The 17,270-nt window shown below is 36.6% G+C and overlaps 1 protein-coding gene across 2 annotated transcripts in view; it reads left to right on the top strand.

The window, feature by feature from the left end:
- The first annotated feature begins 879 nt into the window (after positions 1 to 879).
- LOC120532914 (ints3 and nabp interacting protein) overlaps positions 880 to 17,270 on the top strand; it is a 31,814-nt gene continuing 15,423 nt past the window's right edge. The window contains exons 1-2 of one of the 2 annotated variants that reach the window (XM_039759402.1): positions 880 to 954; positions 9,442 to 9,485. In XM_039759402.1, the coding sequence (XP_039615336.1) occupies positions 9,461 to 9,485 (25 nt within the window). In that variant the 5' untranslated portion in view covers positions 880 to 954; positions 9,442 to 9,460. Of the gene's footprint in view, positions 1,035 to 9,441; positions 9,486 to 17,270 lie in introns of both variants that reach the window. The other variant, XM_039759403.1, reaches the window with a different exon arrangement.

Below are 17,270 nucleotides of genomic sequence, written 5' to 3'. Positions count from 1 at the left end.
TTTACCACCTAGTACTGATTTTGAAATCAAGCCTGGGAACTCTCTATTTAATATCTACACATTCCTTCTGTTATTGTGTGGATTTTTCTCTTGCCGTTCCAGTTTTCCTCATGCAATCTGCGCGTGTCTGGTTAAATGATGACTTTAAACTGAACCAGTATTAGTGTATATATGTGAGAGGGTGCCCTGTGATGGAATAAAAACCCCATGCTGGGCTTGCTTCTGCCATACATACAGTGCTGCTGGGATTTACACTGACTCTCACAACAGCTAATTGGGAAGGGCTGTGGGCAAGTTTTATAATATGCAATGAACAACTGCAATATATTGCTGTTAAAAATATGTAAATTGTAAATAACACTCAACATCGCTTGTGTTCAACCCAATTTGGTGTGAGCAGTTCAACACACACCCGGGGTTACTGTTACGTGCGTAGGAAGGGACTGTTAACATTACAAAGCCAAGACAAGCCTTCTGACCGCATTAAATACACCTTCAAGTATTTTTAATTAATAATACATTCTGCCAATGCCTCGATTATCTTACCCTTTTATTTACATAAAAATAAGGCAGATGTATTTAATTTCATTGTTGTTTATCTCGGTGTACGTGATATATCCTTTTTTTTTTCAAAAAATGACAGCGAATTAAATACAGTAGGGAAAGCAAAATAAAAAATACAAAATGAAAAATCTACGACAAGTGCTGTTTTAGTCTTTCAGGATTCTAAAAACAGATAGCTGCGCATATTTATTATACTAATTTTTGTTAAACGCAAAGAGTGTGTTTCATTCCCATTTTATATTAACTGCAGTTTATTAACCCGTTTCTTTCAGTGTGCTAGGCTCCCAATTGGAAGAAGCGATTAAACACTCCGCCCCTTAAACATAACGTCATCAGGCGGCGACTCATTGGCACTTTGTACAATTTGTATGAAGACTAAATGACTTAAAGGTGAGCCAATAAATTGCGGTATAGAACGCGTTCATTTGTTGTAGCGTACGAACTGTCAATGCTCAACATTAAGTACTAAGGTATGTGTTTGGAATATATACAAAAATGATTAATTCGAGTCTTTTTAAAACACTTCAGTATTAGAGTAATATCGAACAATCTGAATGAGAAAGGCTCATTGATGCATTCATAAAAGTAATTACTAAATAATGGAATGCATTATATAAATAACTCACTCCTTGAGGAAAACGTCAGTATTCATGTATTTTAATAAGATCGGGACTGAGGAATAAATATAACGTTATACACAACGGTATTCCTTTTCACTTTTAAATGGTCATATGCAATAAAGATTGATTTAAGCGACACATGCGACTTGTCCCTGAATTGGCAGGTAATTCAGTTAAAGTTGACGTCTAACTTTAACTGGAGTAAATAGACATGGAAGCGTTATTTTATTTGATATTACTATGTTAATCGGAATTGATTTGAACACTTGTTATACCTCGTATGCCTGCCTCTTTATTCCCCACAAAAATAAAATTATGTAACCCTGCATTTTTAAAGACGAAAATTACACACGACAATATGTACTCAAATCAATTTAAAAACCAGAGGTTTATGAATAGACGCTACTAATTTAGTCACAATTTTAGTTCGTGAGCTGCATACCTTTTGTTTTCCTATGCATCGTCTTAATGTGTACTTGTGCACGCTTTCTAATAAAGTTACGATTTTTTTTTCTGTAAGTCGAGCCTTTTTTTGAAAAGCATCAAAATATTACATGGTTCTTAAGTTTTTGCCTCGGTTTCTTTCCAAAAAAGTGCTAATGACGTCAAGTTAGCGGTATAGCTTCTTAAAATATTTTCTAATTGCACGTGATTGTTACTTGGCAGCTTAATTTAAAACGAAAAAAAAAGCCGAGATCAACTGAAACGTGCGAGTAAAACAAGTAATGCATTGAGTAAAGTACATTTATGCTAAAAGTGTGTTACATTAAGATACAATGCTTCCAATTAATAAACTGGCTAAAAATACAACCAATAGCTAGTACAGCAACCCTATGATAAAGGGATTCCTAGTCTAATGCATCTGACTCAGGCAAGGCTTATTTTAAACAAGTGTGGCAGTGTTCAGAATTATCTTTAGAATCAACAATTTTACTTAATGTATATTCTCTCTATATCTAAAATCCAACGACTGTCTGTATGTCTGTCCGCTTTTCACTAGAGAACTAGTTTACGGATTTATATCTATTTTTTTTCAATAACTTGTCTGAACATTCCAGTTGATTTTGGAACTTCTTTCATCACTCTTAAGTATCGCAGTATGCTTGCAGGAGCGATTTATTCGTGCTAATCCAAGACAGAGGCAGTGGGTTGAGGGAAGGGGAATAGTGACGTCGGGAGTGGGGGAGCCGGGCCAGCCTCCGTTCGAATCGGTCTACCTCTCGCCACGTTATTGAGCGTACCTTTCCTCCGCTTAGCTAGTGGTACCTGCTTGTTTATTGATTTTTAAACTTTCTCCTGTTTCACTACTACGCAGGCGGAGCCACGGGGGACGGCTAGTTTTAAATATAATTTGGCAGCAGTTAACACCGCTTACCCAAAACTCCTGGATTGCAGTGTGTGAGTAGTTAATACACTCTTCTTGAATATGTGTAATTTCTTCCCACGTTTACAACATGCAGCTGAAGTTAATGTTGAACTCTTAAATGTATCTTTTAAGGCCGAGTGTAGATGTGTGTCATAAATTGTATTGTTTAGTGACCAAAACTGATTTGTTCTTTAGACTCAAAGTTGATCACTTCCAGCAATTCTGTTATAAAAGTAATTAGTGACCTGCAAATAAATTAGTGATTTTTTTTTAATTTTAAAATCAGATCGAACCCTGGTTTGTGAGGTGTATAGTGCACTTTATACCTTGAGTACTGTATGCAGTTTTGTTCATCATTTTATAAGAAAGAAATGCCAGGAAATTTCGACAAGTGCCACTGATGTCATTTTCAGATTTTAAGATATAAACTACAGGAAAAGACTGAGTTTGTCGAATCATTTAACTTTATGTAAACTGTAGTTTAGTTTGTAGTAAGTGGCCAATAAGAGGTATTTAAAACTGAGTAGGGAGTTGGAGTTCACACAGTAAATTAATATTTTCTCCTAAACATAAATGTTGGTATAGACAGAAGTTGGTCAAGTGCAAAATATACTTATTAGCATATACTTGTGTGAATGACGAAGGAAGGTAAATATTTTTCTATAACAAATAGGAAAATTGGATTTTTAGTTTTTCTTTTATGCCCTTTTTGGTTTATAATATCAGAGATTTAATTTAAAGCTGATTGGTTGAAGGTTAATAATGTTTCTAGAACAACAATGTTAACATTTTTCCAGGTACAAAGGGAAATCTGATAATGTCAGTTTCACTGACTCTGAACCTAGGATTATTCTATCTTGTACAGGTGTTTGAGATATTTGTATAAAAGAACCTCCATTGAATTGTTTGTCAAATGTGACTGCAATGTTCACACCTATCACATTCTGATTAACCAGAGTTCTCATGTACATGAAGTAGAAAATCTAGCCTGAGTAGCAAGTAGCAGAAAACATTAAAGTCCTTAAAGGAAGTGGATGTAGAGCATCATTCTTCAAAATAACATGAAACCCTAATCAGCATTTTTAGAAACAGAGAGTTTTCAACAAGTTTGGCTTTATTGTGAAAACGGAACATTATGGAAATGGACCTTTAGCACACTAGCATTTAAACACATTATATATTCAAGCATTATATAATTTATATATATTTTAATGTAAAACAGTCTAATCTCATTTTGTCTCAATGAATGAAGGGCCTAGTATAAATATAAAGGCTTATCTCTTGAAGAATTATCAAAGACTGATGTGTGGTGTGTACTCGAAATGAGTATTGTCTGTCTTATTTTGGAAACTGTAGAAAATAATTGGAATTGAGTCAAGGGTTTTTCTTTTTTGGTGCAAAATATTGAGGTGTTTTTTTTTAGGGTAGTGGTGTTTTTTTCCATTTTAAATTCAGACAAATAGGAATAATAAAAGGACATTTTTTGTGGTGTTCCACAAGGGTCAGTGCTAGGGCCACTACTCTTTTTAAAAATATATATATATATATATATATATATATATATATATATATATATTATTTTGAATATAACAAGCTGGTTAAGACTGCAGATGATACCAAGCTTGGCGGATTGTCAGATAATCTGTAATCCATTGAATCATTACAGAGGGACTTGAACAGCATACAGGCTTGGGCAGATTTGTGGCAGATAAAATTTAATGACAGTAAATGTAAAGTATTACACGTAAGAAGTAAAAATGAGAGTACTCCTTACATGAAGAATTTAGGAGTCGTAGTGGACTCAACACTATCAACTTCCAGACTGTGTTCAGAAAACAATTTAATAATGCTAATAAAATGTTTTGATATATAGCACGATGTGTAGGGTACAAGTTCAAGGAGGTTATACTCAAGCTTTATAATGCACTGGTGAGGCCTCATCTAGAGTACTGTGTGCAGTTTGGTGTCCAGGCTACAAAATGAACATAGCAGCACTAGAAGAAGTCCAGAGAAAAGTGACTAGGCCGATTCCAGGGCTACAGGGGATGTGTTATGAAGAAAGATGAAAAGAGCTGAGCCATTTTCACTTTAAGCAAAAGAAGATTAAGAGGTGACATGACTGAAGTGTTTCAAATTATGAAGGGAATTAATACAGTGGATTGAGACTGTTATTTTAAAATGAGTTCTTCAAGAACACAGGAACTCAATTGGAAAATTACTAAGGGTAAACTTCGCACAAACATTAGAATGTTTTTCTATACACAGAAAACCATAGTCCGTTGGAATAAGCTACCAAGTAATGTGGTAAACAGCAGAACTTTAGGGACTTTCAAAGTTAGACTTGATGGCTTTTTTTAGAACTAAGTGGATAGGATTGGTGAGGTTTGTTGGGCTGAATGGCCTGTTCTATCATTTTCTAAATGTGTTGCAGTGTTTAATTTCAGTACTTAATATACAGTATTACAAATAATTAAGAAAAGTTTTAGTTAGATGTTGCATTGTATTCCTTGTAGTGTAATTTTAATAATTAATAAAGTATCGTAAAAAAAAAACACCAGTCATGTCATGGCCTACAGTGGCTCCAGCAATTCTAATTCACACAACTCTTAGATCAGTTAGATAGCAGAAAATGTCTAAATCTATTATGTATGCACGTACATCTATGTTTTTAAAAATTCTGGATATTGATTTGTTTGTTCATCTGTTTATCCAGTCACTCAAGCTAAATAATTTAGTTAGTGTGATATTGCTTTTTCATAGATAAGCTTGGTACGTCTTTTGTTTCCACTTTATTTTTTTTATTTATTTAAACAAGTATCCTTGATCCAAACATTACATTTTCCCCTGTCATATGTGGAGCCTCTGCTGGCCTGAGCTCACTTCACATATGCCATTGTGACATCACACTGACAAATATTGCACTTATCATTGTCCTAATGATAAACCTGTACCCAAAGCTTTATTTCTCTGTGTGACATTTTCAAATGCTCATTTTAATTGTTTGAATTTGTTTTGTGGAAATACTTTCTTTTTGCAAAATGGAGTTACCCGACTGCATGCAGAGTTCAAGTACTTATTGGCAACTTTGAATCTTTCATCTGCTATTCACAGAAACAAGCAATCTGTACAGTGTTAATATGAAAAAGCAGCAGGAAGAGCTCCATCAGTTATGTGGAAATGTATGCAAATATCCATTGCTTTTGTAATGATTATTAACGTGGCACCTCAACAGAATTCTTGCATGAACTTGGAAAGACACCTGAAAGCAGGTTGTCAGACTTGTTCTGACGCCTTAATGCCTGTGAAAAATGTTCCCTAAAAATACACTAAGTATTATGCTTCCATATTTGTTTTCCTGTTACTTGGATTTCCTCTTATGGTTTATTTTTCAGTAACAGTCAAAATCTCATCAAAACCAAATTGACACATTTTTTTTCTTCATGTCTAACCTGTACAAAAGCATGCCAAGTACACTTTGATCATTAGTATTCATTCATTAGAATCTTATTTCTTATAGCTTGTGACCTGCAAGGTTCACCTGAAAAAACAATGTCATTTGTAACGTTGCATTTTTCCTGCCCCTGATGATTAATATAATAAGGACCATACTTAATATATGGCTAGGACTTTGATGTTTAAATCTTAAAAACATTTTATGCTATAATAGTGTTCACTGTCCAATGAAATTTAAATTTAGAGTAATTTGTTTTTATCTTGTCCTTCTAGAAAAAAAATTATTTAAACTGGATTAGATCTTCAGATAATGTATTAATACATGCATAAATTTCAACAACTGCCTTGAGCACCTTGTCATGGTGCCACCGGTAGCGGCCGTCTTCCAGTGCCTTAGGGCAGCTGCTGAGTAGATGTTCTAGAGAGCCTCTTCCTGAACAGAGTGGGCAGGATGGTGTCTTGGTCTTACCCCAGACGTAGAGGTTTACTGGGCTTGGCAGGGCATCGTAGACCACCTGCACCAGTAACTGGACATGAAAGAAATCTCCCTGCATGATGTTCGACTATGTGATCCTTCGCTGGAGAGTACTCTCCCACCTTGTCCACGCACCCTGTTGCCGGAGTCCTACTGCCCTGCTCACTTTCTCTTTTCCTCCACCCCTACTTGGACCTCTTCCTGGAGTAGATGGATTATCTCCTTGCCCTGGGCCTTGCCGACCTGGGTCTTTGGGAAGTAGCCCAGACCTGCTCTACCTGTTGCCATGGTGCCAACCAGAGCCTTCTGTCTCAGGCGTGACTCTGCCACCTCCACAGCCTTCTCCGCCCTCCATTTCCTGCCTGTCCTCGCCTCAATGCCAGCTGCTGACACCTTACAATCCTTGGAGTCTCTGTACTGTAGGGCTTCTCTGGTGCGTGCCACCATGAATTCTTCTGTGAGGCCGCTAAATTGTAGCTGCAGGATGTTCCTTGTTCCATATGGTGCTGCGCTGGTGAGGCTGCGTGGGAGTCCCAGCCACCTCCGAAGAAAGCTGCTGATCTTCTTTTCAAGGGACTCAACTGTTGAAAATGGGACTGCATATACCAGTAGAGGCCATAGGACCCGGGGCAGGATTGAGTGCTGATAGATCCAGGCTTTAAACCTACCAGGCAGGCCAGACCTATCAACCTTGGTGAGCCATGTCCCAAGCTCCTGCGTGGATTTCTGAATGGCAGCTGTGTCTTTCAGACTTGAGTCAAAGACTTTCCCCAAACTCTTGACTGGCTGCTCTGTGATGGATGGGATGACTGTTCCCGCAATAGCAAATCGGTACTTATCAGTCACCTTTCCCTTCTTCAGCAACATGGACCTTGACTTGGAAGGCTTAAAACTCATCCTTGCCCATGTGATGAGTCTCTCAAGTCCTTGTACGATCCACCTACTCCCTGGGACCGATGTTATCGTGATGGTTATTAGATCATCCATATAGGCTCTTATCGGGAGCTGTCGTACACCCAACTTAGTCAGGGGCCCTCTGCATTCTACCTCGGCTGCCTTGACCACCATATTTATGGCAAAGGCAAAGAGAATAACTGAGATGGTGCACCTTGTTATTATTCCCTTGCCAAGCCGATGCCAGTCTGATATTTCTGACCCAGAAGTGACCCTTATCCTGAAGTTGTTATAGTAATCCAGGATCAGAACCTTGGTTTTCCTGGGAACATGGTGGCGATGTAGTGCAAGTTCAACCAGCTTGTGTGGTATAGACCCAAAGGCATTGGCCAGGTCCAACCACAACACAGCAAGATCGCCTCTGTTCTCATGAACCTCTCTGATCAGCTGAGTTACCACACCTGTGTGCTCCAGGCAGCCAGGGACTCCAGGAGTCCCCAAAGGACAGGGGTCGATGTAGTTTTTCTTGAGGAGGAACTCTGTCAATCTTTTGGATACAATGCTGAAAAACACCTTTCCTTCTACACTCAGCAGGGAGATCATTCGGAACTGGTCGAAGTTCCTGGAATTCTCCTCTTTAGGGACCCACACTCCCTCAGCACACCTCCACTGGTCAGCGACTTTCCCTCTTCGCCAGATCACCTTCAAGTTCTTTCATAGGTGCTGGAGAAGTGCAGGGCAGTGCTTATAGACAAGGTAGAGTACGCCGCTCTGGCCTGGAGTGGAAGCTGATCAGGCTGCCTTGATGACCTCCTCAACCTCCTTCAGACTTGGCTCCCCCAGCTTGAATGCTGTTATTCAGAGGGCAGGGTTGATGAGGGCTTTATTGGCATCGAGATCATGATTTCTCCTAGGTTCGCTCAATGTGTCCTGGTGGAAGCACTTCACTTCCTCCGATGAACACTCAAGACACCCACTGCGCTTATCCCCTACTAGTTGTTTTGTAAAACCAAAGGGATTGGCAATAAAGGCTGCCCACCTCCTCGCTCTCTCTCTTCCCCGGCTCCTGTGCCACTCTGCTCCTCAAAGGGTCAACAGCTTCTTCCGCAGGATTTTCTGCAGTTCTGCCAATGCCTGCTTTTCCTCATCAGCAGCTGTCTTGTACTACTTCTTGAGGGTTCGAAGCTCTTGCCGTATTTGATGTATATTGAGGGCCCTGTGGTTCATAGAATATGAGGTGGACCTCTCAGGGGCATAACTGATGATGATCGTGGTCGTTGTTTGGAGTCGCCTGTCGACATCTCCTTTGGCTGTGGCTTGGAAAAAATTTTGGACACGTCCTGATCAAACTGCATCCAATCTCTCCGTTTGCTGGCTGGAGGCCACTTAATCTGCTGCTGTGGAACTACTCTGCCGGAGTCGGGAGACTCAGGTGCGTGGAGGGACTGGGTCTCACCAGGTCCAAGACCTGTGCGTTGTACCTCCTTCTCCCGCTCAAAACACTTCATTCTGGCCTGATGGATTTTTAGGCCACATTGGTTCTTGCACAGCTTTCCGCACATGCATGTTATACTCATAGTCTGTCCGTTCACATGGGTCGTCAACGTTTTGTCCGTCCGATTGGAGATCTCGTCCCCCAGGATCTCCTGGGGGTATCTCTTTTTAGGGCTTTCCGTAGCTTGTTGGGGTTCTTCCTCACTGCAGACACAGGTTGGGGTGCTAGCCCACCCTGTCCCCGTTGCCGTCTTTCCGTTCTGTCAACTAACTTTCCAGTAGTCACCAAACTATTCTTGGTTGTCACCTAGACTGTTCTTAGGAGCCACTGGCTATGCCAGGCTCTGACTAATTAAATTCTGTTACAACACGATACCCTTTGAATGTGAGAAGTAACTGATAAGGTTGTCTTTATGCTATAAGTTTTGGCTTATAGCTGCTGAAATGTTTATCATGTTCTTGCTTTACTTGCAGAAGTCAATGTTTTATTAGTTTGCAACCTCTGCTCTTGTATTATTGTTTTGATTCCCATAACAAATTTAATGCTTATTTTTTAATAAATTGTTTTTTTACAGATTCCAACAATTGTAAGAAATGGCATCTAATCCTCCTGGACAGGGTATGTTGTAAAATAATACTTTTAAAAGCTGCAAACTGTTTAGCTGTTTTGATTTTATTAAAATTCAGTACCACTTGATATAAACAATTTAACATTTATGGTCTTTGCTTCTGTGAGTTCTTTTAATATGGTATAGCGCTTATAATTATTGACCAAGAGTTATTTTGTTACTTTGAATGATAATAGGCAGAGCAGAAACATTATAAACTATTGTAAGTGTGCAAAAATAAAATTAAAAAAATCGTTATATAATGACAAGTTATTTCTGTTCTCCTTTAAATTAAAAAAACATTTTCCTAGGAAGCTAGCAGTCTAATGTTTGGAGAAGAGTTTCACATTGAATGGACATGGATGCATAAGATGCATTGCTCTTTTTAGGTGTGTTGAATATTCTTGTGTAACAAGCTGAAATACAAAGTAAATCTCTCTAAAGCTTTTGTGCCTTTTACTTTCTATACAATGCACAGATTATATAAAGTGCTTCAGATTACCACTGGTTTCCTCTGTCCAAGTTATCCTGTGTTTGTGCCCTTGTGGAAATGACCAAGAGTGTTGCACTAGACTGTAACCTTTATACCTCTGGTCTGATTGTATTATTTGTTTTATCAGGACATGACAGTGATTTTCTTCACCCTTTCTCTAGTTCTCTGCCTAAACTATGTCAGTCACTCTTTGCTTTGACTATGTCTTATTTTTCCAACAGGCAATGTATTTTTTACATTCTTAATTAACCTAATCCCCATAATGATCAGTAGGAGGTGTTCAGCAAATAAACAAATTAAGAAGGAAGACTTTGGTATTAAATTCTAGCATACATAATGCATATACTTGTATTACTGTTACTCACCATCCATCCATCCATCCATCCATCATCCAACCCACTATATCCTAACACAGGGTCACGGGTGTCTGCTGGAGCCAATCCCAGCCAACACAGAACGTAAGGCAGGAACAAATCCTGTGCAGGGCACACACACACCAAGCATACACTAGGGACAATTAAGAATCGCCAATGCACCTAACCTGCATGTCTTTGGACATTATTTTATTTCTCTCCTCTCTCCCTGCCCACCAAGAGCTTTTTGTCATCTCTTTTTATAGGGGAGAAATAGGTTAAATAATATTCTAGGAAGGAATTTGACAAAAACCCATTTTCTGTCTTCTGTTAGAATGGAAGAGAGGGTGTGGAAGCACCCAGAGAGCTGTTCCATCTGATGTTTTACTTTGAACAGCAGCCACAATAGAACACTCATTTCTTTGCTGTGGTCTTTCTTTATACTTTCCTGAAGTCATGTGATTAGAATGCATAGTTCTTGTATCTTTTTTTCATTGCCGAAGAATAGAAAGAAACAGCAGATAAAGCTGTAATGCATCTGGACTTCTTCATTCTCAATTTCATATGTTCTCTTATACTCGCAGTATGTTTTACATCAAAGGATAGTGTAGACAGATACTTTATTGCACCTGTACATCTGTATAATTGAAAATTATTTATATATTTATTTTAATTTGTCACCAAAAATTGACCTGCTTCTTTTAGAACACAGAATGAAAAATATATTTTATTTTTTGCATTTGTTTTAGTATAGTGTTTCCATCCTTTATATTTGAGTATTGGAGAAATAACGTAGTAGTCGGGACTGCTGCATGGGGTAAAGTGACAATCCAATTGCCTCAGGTGGCACCTCAGTAAAGGATGTATTTTCCTGCAGCAATTTATACATATGTACAAAATTAGAATACAAAAAATAAAAAAAAAAGGAGTTGAGTAAGAACCGTGATAAATAAATATATATGCTGCTGCTTATTTATATTCTACTTTAACAAACTGTGAGAAATATTTTCATTATAAATGTTCAAAATTCTCCTACAGCCTAGAAGGAAAAAGCTACATAGTATCAGTGCTTGTTATTGACACTCAGTTTCCTGATTTTTCACATATCACATTGTGTATATATACTGATTGTCATTTTGTTAATTTCTGGAATGCTAATAAGTTGTCAGACATGCATATAATTTCTGTTAAATTTCTCTTATTTTTGCACCCCACAAGTTTACTTGAAAAGAGCTAGTATCTATTTGGGGTCAGGGGTTAAACAGAAGTGGTATAAGTGATACATTTTTATTATTTTTAATGCCTCTTTCTGTTTTATTGATTTTAAAGCTAATCTTTAAAATTCTTTCATACGTTTTCACTAAATAAACTTGTCTCTCATTCTCCCCCATAAAACAAAGGTTGATGATCAGATGTGATGCCCGTTCAGTTTATTTATTAATTATTTTTCTGTTCATCCGAGGATGCATTGTATTATGGGATCATTGTATCATGAATCATTTATAGTGTAGATGAGGTGGCAAAAATTATATCCTGCCTCAGGCAGCATTCTTTAACGTGCAGACTTTGATAGTAGTGTATTCAGTGAGTCTGGCATTATCATTTGCTAAATCCAGGCAATAGGGTGTCCTGCAGTATTTAGAGAGAATTATATTAACACTAAGAAGAATAATTCAAAACATGTTTTTTCTTACTCATTTTATCTTCAGCGAGTATTTTTATAGCAATCTTTGAAACAGTCCGGCTTCTAAAAGTACTTTAATAGAAAACATTTATTGCACTACTTTTACAATTCTTTCTTTCATTTCTTCCTTCTCCTATTTGGTGAAGAAAGGAGATTTAATTAGATAGATACTTTATTAATCCCAAGGGGAAATTCACATACTCCAGCAACAGCATACTGATATAAAACAATATTAAATTAAAGAGTGTTGAAAATGCGGGTATAACGGACAATAACTTTGTATAATGTTAACGTTTAAAGGGGTGGAATTGAAGAGTCGCATAGTGTGGGGGAGGAACGATCCCCTCATTTGCTTATTTGATAGAGTATGTACTACATACTTGTAGTTGGTTTACTACTAAATCATCGGCTTACTGTATCTGTAGTGAGTTCTGAATTACTTTGAGGTGCATTGCATTATTTAGTCAATAATTGGCCTGCAGTAAGTATTTTTCCCTACATGTTCTTCTGTTGGAGCATCAAAGCACAGCTGCAGTATTCTGTGATATCTCATTTTGATCTAATAATGATCTCCAGTTAACTGATTATGTGACCTCTAAAACCAATAGGCCACACTAGTTATGATTTAGTTATGTTATAAAGGTTGGTGAATACTTATGCAGTCAATTGTTTTGTGTTTATGTTTCTAATGAATTTAGATCTGTTTGCAAATTCTATTTTCTCTTTGACATTAAACAGTCTTTTTCAGTTGATCACTGTTTAAAAAGCCAAATTTAAACCACTGTGATTAAATGTTGTATTTTAATAAAATGTAAAAATGTTCACTGTAATTGTGAACAACAAAAGGCTTATAAATTACTACTGAGGCTGGAAACATTTTAAGTCTAGCATCTGTTAAAGAAAGGGAAACAAAAATTGTCTACTACAGTAAAATAAACATTTGTCTAGTCAAAGCAGACAGTTACCTGGAACTACCAAACTTTTGCACACAATATAAATATTTGTCACATTTTATGCCTCTAAATGGGACATTGCTCATTAAACATATAGACATTAAACTTGATATACCCGTGTTATTCAATGTCTTGGAGAAATGCTATTAAAAATGTTCTGCTTATACTCATTCACCCTTTGTAGGTTCTAAAAGGGTATGATTTGCAGAATTTTTGAAATGTAAAGAATGCACTAAAGATAAGACTAAGTGAGTCTAAGTCTGATAAAAGGTGTTGAATTTGCAGAAGCAAAATATAAAGTATTAACTTGCATTTGCTTTAAATAGAGGAATTTCTGACATTAGCGGTATTGTTTCCCTTCTCATAGTTCCTTTTTTTAAGTGCACTCCATAAAGTTGTTTGTGTTGTTTAGTTATATTATTTTTATATAATAATCCAATATGGACAATGGTCCTCTATCCTATGGCCTTTATAATTTTCTTCTTGCTCAACAGTTTTTGTGTGGCTAAAAGCAATACATCCCCATCTCTAAAAAGTTACGATTCTCCTTCAAATCTTGCCAGAGGGCAGAAATAACATAAAAGCCCTTTAGAACAGTCTGAGACCATTGAAGTGCTTGGTAACGAGGTTGTGTGTTTTTTTTTTGCCGGTTACAGAATGAAAAGCCCATATTGACACATCGGCATTTATGGAGTATAAAAATAAATGTTCTAGTTTTGAGCCGACTGATAATAGAAAAGGAGTAGTTATGTATGACGTTATAAAAATGATGCGCTATGATGCACTGGATCTTCATAAAAGCATTGTTTTATAAGTATATGTGCTTTTAGAGACTTTCCAGGATGTGTCATTATTCACAATAACCTTGGTGCTAAAGGATAATGTTGAATGACACTGTACTAATATATACAGAAACAAAGGTTTCAGGGTTTTTTTTTTTGTAGTTTCAACATCAGAGAGTACTTGAATAATTTATTGATTTTACATTTTTCTTTTTGTGTAGCCTAATTAACCACAGCGACTGAACCAAATAAAATTTGATTATGTAAAATTTCACACACATTCTAATCTAGTAAGTAATGTAAAGAAGGGCAGGGTTAAAATATGTAAATAAAACAATTAACCTTTTTAAGTAGTCTATTTTTATTAAATGTCAAAGTGTACGTAGTTTCTTTTATGCTGGTTTATCATCGTGTTAATTTCACCAAGCAGAACTATAGATTATAAACATGCAATGTTTAGTACTAAACTAAATAATTCTATTATGTGTCAGAGATGAAACATATAAAAATGAAGTACAGCTGCCAACAGATATATTTTTGTGATGTGTTCATTGCTTGTCTAAATACAAGAGGGATTGCATCTTCCCCTATTTCACACCCCTGTGCATTCACCAAACCCAAGTGGAATTACAACAAAAATACAGTAGTACAGCAAAAAAATATACTATGTAGAACCAACACATACTATGGACTATAAACTAATGTTAGTTTTTACACTTGTATAATAATACAATGTTAACTGTGCAGTTTTTAGTCCCAATAAACTTGCATCACAGTCAAAATTGAATTGTAAATCTGATACCTTCTCAATTAACCAAAGGATCTCAAAATCTTTAAAAAAACACATACACAGATTTTATGGATTCCAATATACAAATGAAAGCATAAAATACGTTTGTTGTCCAATTGTCTTAAATAGCACATGATTCTTTGCCTTCCACTCTCTAGATAAACAGTCAGCTATCTTTCAGAAATGTTATTTTTATATAATCCATCATGAGTGACACAGCTGTAGTCCTTCAAGCACATTTACTAATGCCCTACAATTATATAATGCAAGGTGCTTGCCCCAGCTCTTATAGGAGCTTTTCAGCATAAGGCATCAGATAAGCATTCAATTTGTAGACTTAGTTTAGCTCTCCAATATCCAATAGTGGCCTCATGACAACTAAGCTAAACTGGTCACTTTTTAATTCCCAAAGTATACCTAGTTGAAGCATCAGCTTAAACTCTCCCGTGACTGATGCTGCCCTGAAGCTCAGTTATTGTGATGTGTTCAGTGAGGCAAGAATTGAAAGAAAATGCCTTATTTTTCTTGACTTGCACAGTATTTCAAGCTTTTTCGAAAGCATTTCTGGTGAAAGCTGTGGTCTCACTGCTACTCAGTTTTCAATGCATACATTTATTTCTGCCCAGTGAGGTGAGTGTTCATATAATTCTTAAAGTATGCAGAACATCTGGTAGAAACTTCCTGTGCTCTAGAATTCTTACTTCACAGTTGATAGCCAAGTTTTTTTTATCCTAATTTGGCAAGACCTAGAGAATGCAATAGTCAAGTCGCACATATTGTTTGGGACAAGTACTAAAACTTTTTGTTCCCCAGTTTTCCAAATATTTTGCTTGAAATGACTTATATTATTTGAGATCTTAGGGGGCAATCCCACTGAATATAATAGAAAAGTCATCCTGCTCAACAGTCATTTGTATAAATGTTTTGTTATGATCTTTTAGATTGTTTTTCTGTGGATAATGCATACTAGTTAGTGCTCAATTTCTTCTACACAACTTTTTAATCAGTTTGGAGATTAGGAATTGATTTTGATAACTTTCATATGAAATCCACAAATATATGTAAAACACTAGTTTGTTTTTATAACACTGTAGTGTTTGCATTTTCACATCAGATATACCTCTGAATCAATCTAGTTTTTAGAATGTATTGGTAACCACCTATGAACATGATGAGGAAGCCTATTATCTGGTTAATGATTCACAAACATGACTTGAGTACATGGCATCCAAATAAAAGGGGATTATGGCAGATACTAGGTGGAAGGTTTTTCATATTCAGGAGGGCTTTTGCAACTTTATGTTTTGTGTCCACCAGAAATGCAATCACTTATCACCTGATGCAGCAGTCCTACCATCAAAAGCATTTGGTGCAATTCAGTAATTATAACGAGAAATTCTGATTTCTGATGTGGCTTTCTGCATAATAGGTCAAGCAAGCTTACCTGCTTAGCCTTCTGTTTATTCCTGTCCTTCTCTGGGGGCAGATCACAGAATTGTAGAGTGGTAGTAGGATGCTAGGAATAGTACTTTTCCCTTTGGCATAGTGACCACTGAAAGGATTTTTATTTCAGTTACATAAAGTTTGTTAGCAAGTAACACATTTATTTTATAATCAAGTGGATTAGTGCTGGCAAATTTTTGTAAGTCATATTGGATATTGGAGTTAATAAGTATAAAATAATAATAACAATAACATTCTCAATCCTGCCTAATCCATTACAGACTTTCTGGGGGCTGGGGACTATCCAGATTTAAAAGATTTAGTTGAAGCAGCTCTAGACAGGTTGTCGGTCCATCCATGGGGATTACCCATACCCACACAAATAATTTTCGAGATACCAGTCAACCTGATATCAGCATTTTTGGGAACATGGGAGGTACCCAGAGTATTCAGTGGAAAATTCATACAGACACTGACAATTTGCAAACTTCACTTAGAAAATGACTGGGCGTAGGAATTGAACCAAGGAAGTGTTCAATGGCAGTCTTACCCACTGCTTCATTTTGCCATCCGTAATAGTAACAATAATAATTATAATTGGATGAGCTCCATTTCAATTCAATTATTATTCATGTTTTGTCTTTGTAGTTTAATTATACTAAAATAAACATTTTTAATGTTTTATTTATCCATTGAATTTTAAGGTAGCACTTTTAAACTCACTTAGTCCCAGCTCTACTTTGAAATGAGGCTGGGGTGTGTTCCAGTAGCATCAGGTGCAAGGTTGGTGTACTACCAAGACATTGCGAGTGGCAGGCCACAAGGACTAAAAAGACATAAACTAAGATCAAAGTTAGAAATAGTGTCCTTAAATAATTTACTGTAAAAGCTAAACACACACAGGATGTTAATAATCCAAAAACCCACAAGAAGTTTCAATGTGATGATGTGCTGCCGGCTATATGTTTTTTTACCAATAATGTCACTCTGTGTAACTTCTGGGCAACCTTACATAGAAACCTGACGTTTGTTTCTGTTGTGTTAAAAAAGTTTAAAGCCAGTCAAGGGAAAAAATGTTCCAAATAGCCAGGGTGATACACAAATCTAAAAATATTTATGCAATAAGAAACTTGGAAAATATTTAATTCAATTATTTCTTTGTAATATTTTATTGTGTAAAGAATTTTCTTAGAAAGTTATATAGTCCGTTATAGCCAAAAAAAAGGTGTGCGCAATGTGCATAGTTCTTGCAGAGCCACAATTCCAAACAACGCCATGGAGCTGCAGCAAATTGTCAT

Source organism: Polypterus senegalus, chromosome 7 (assembly GCF_016835505.1).
Source record: "Polypterus senegalus isolate Bchr_013 chromosome 7, ASM1683550v1, whole genome shotgun sequence".
NCBI lineage: Eukaryota > Metazoa > Chordata > Cladistia > Polypteriformes > Polypteridae > Polypterus > Polypterus senegalus.
Note: the sequence above shows the minus strand (reverse complement) of the source record. Positions and strands in the feature narration are given on the sequence as shown.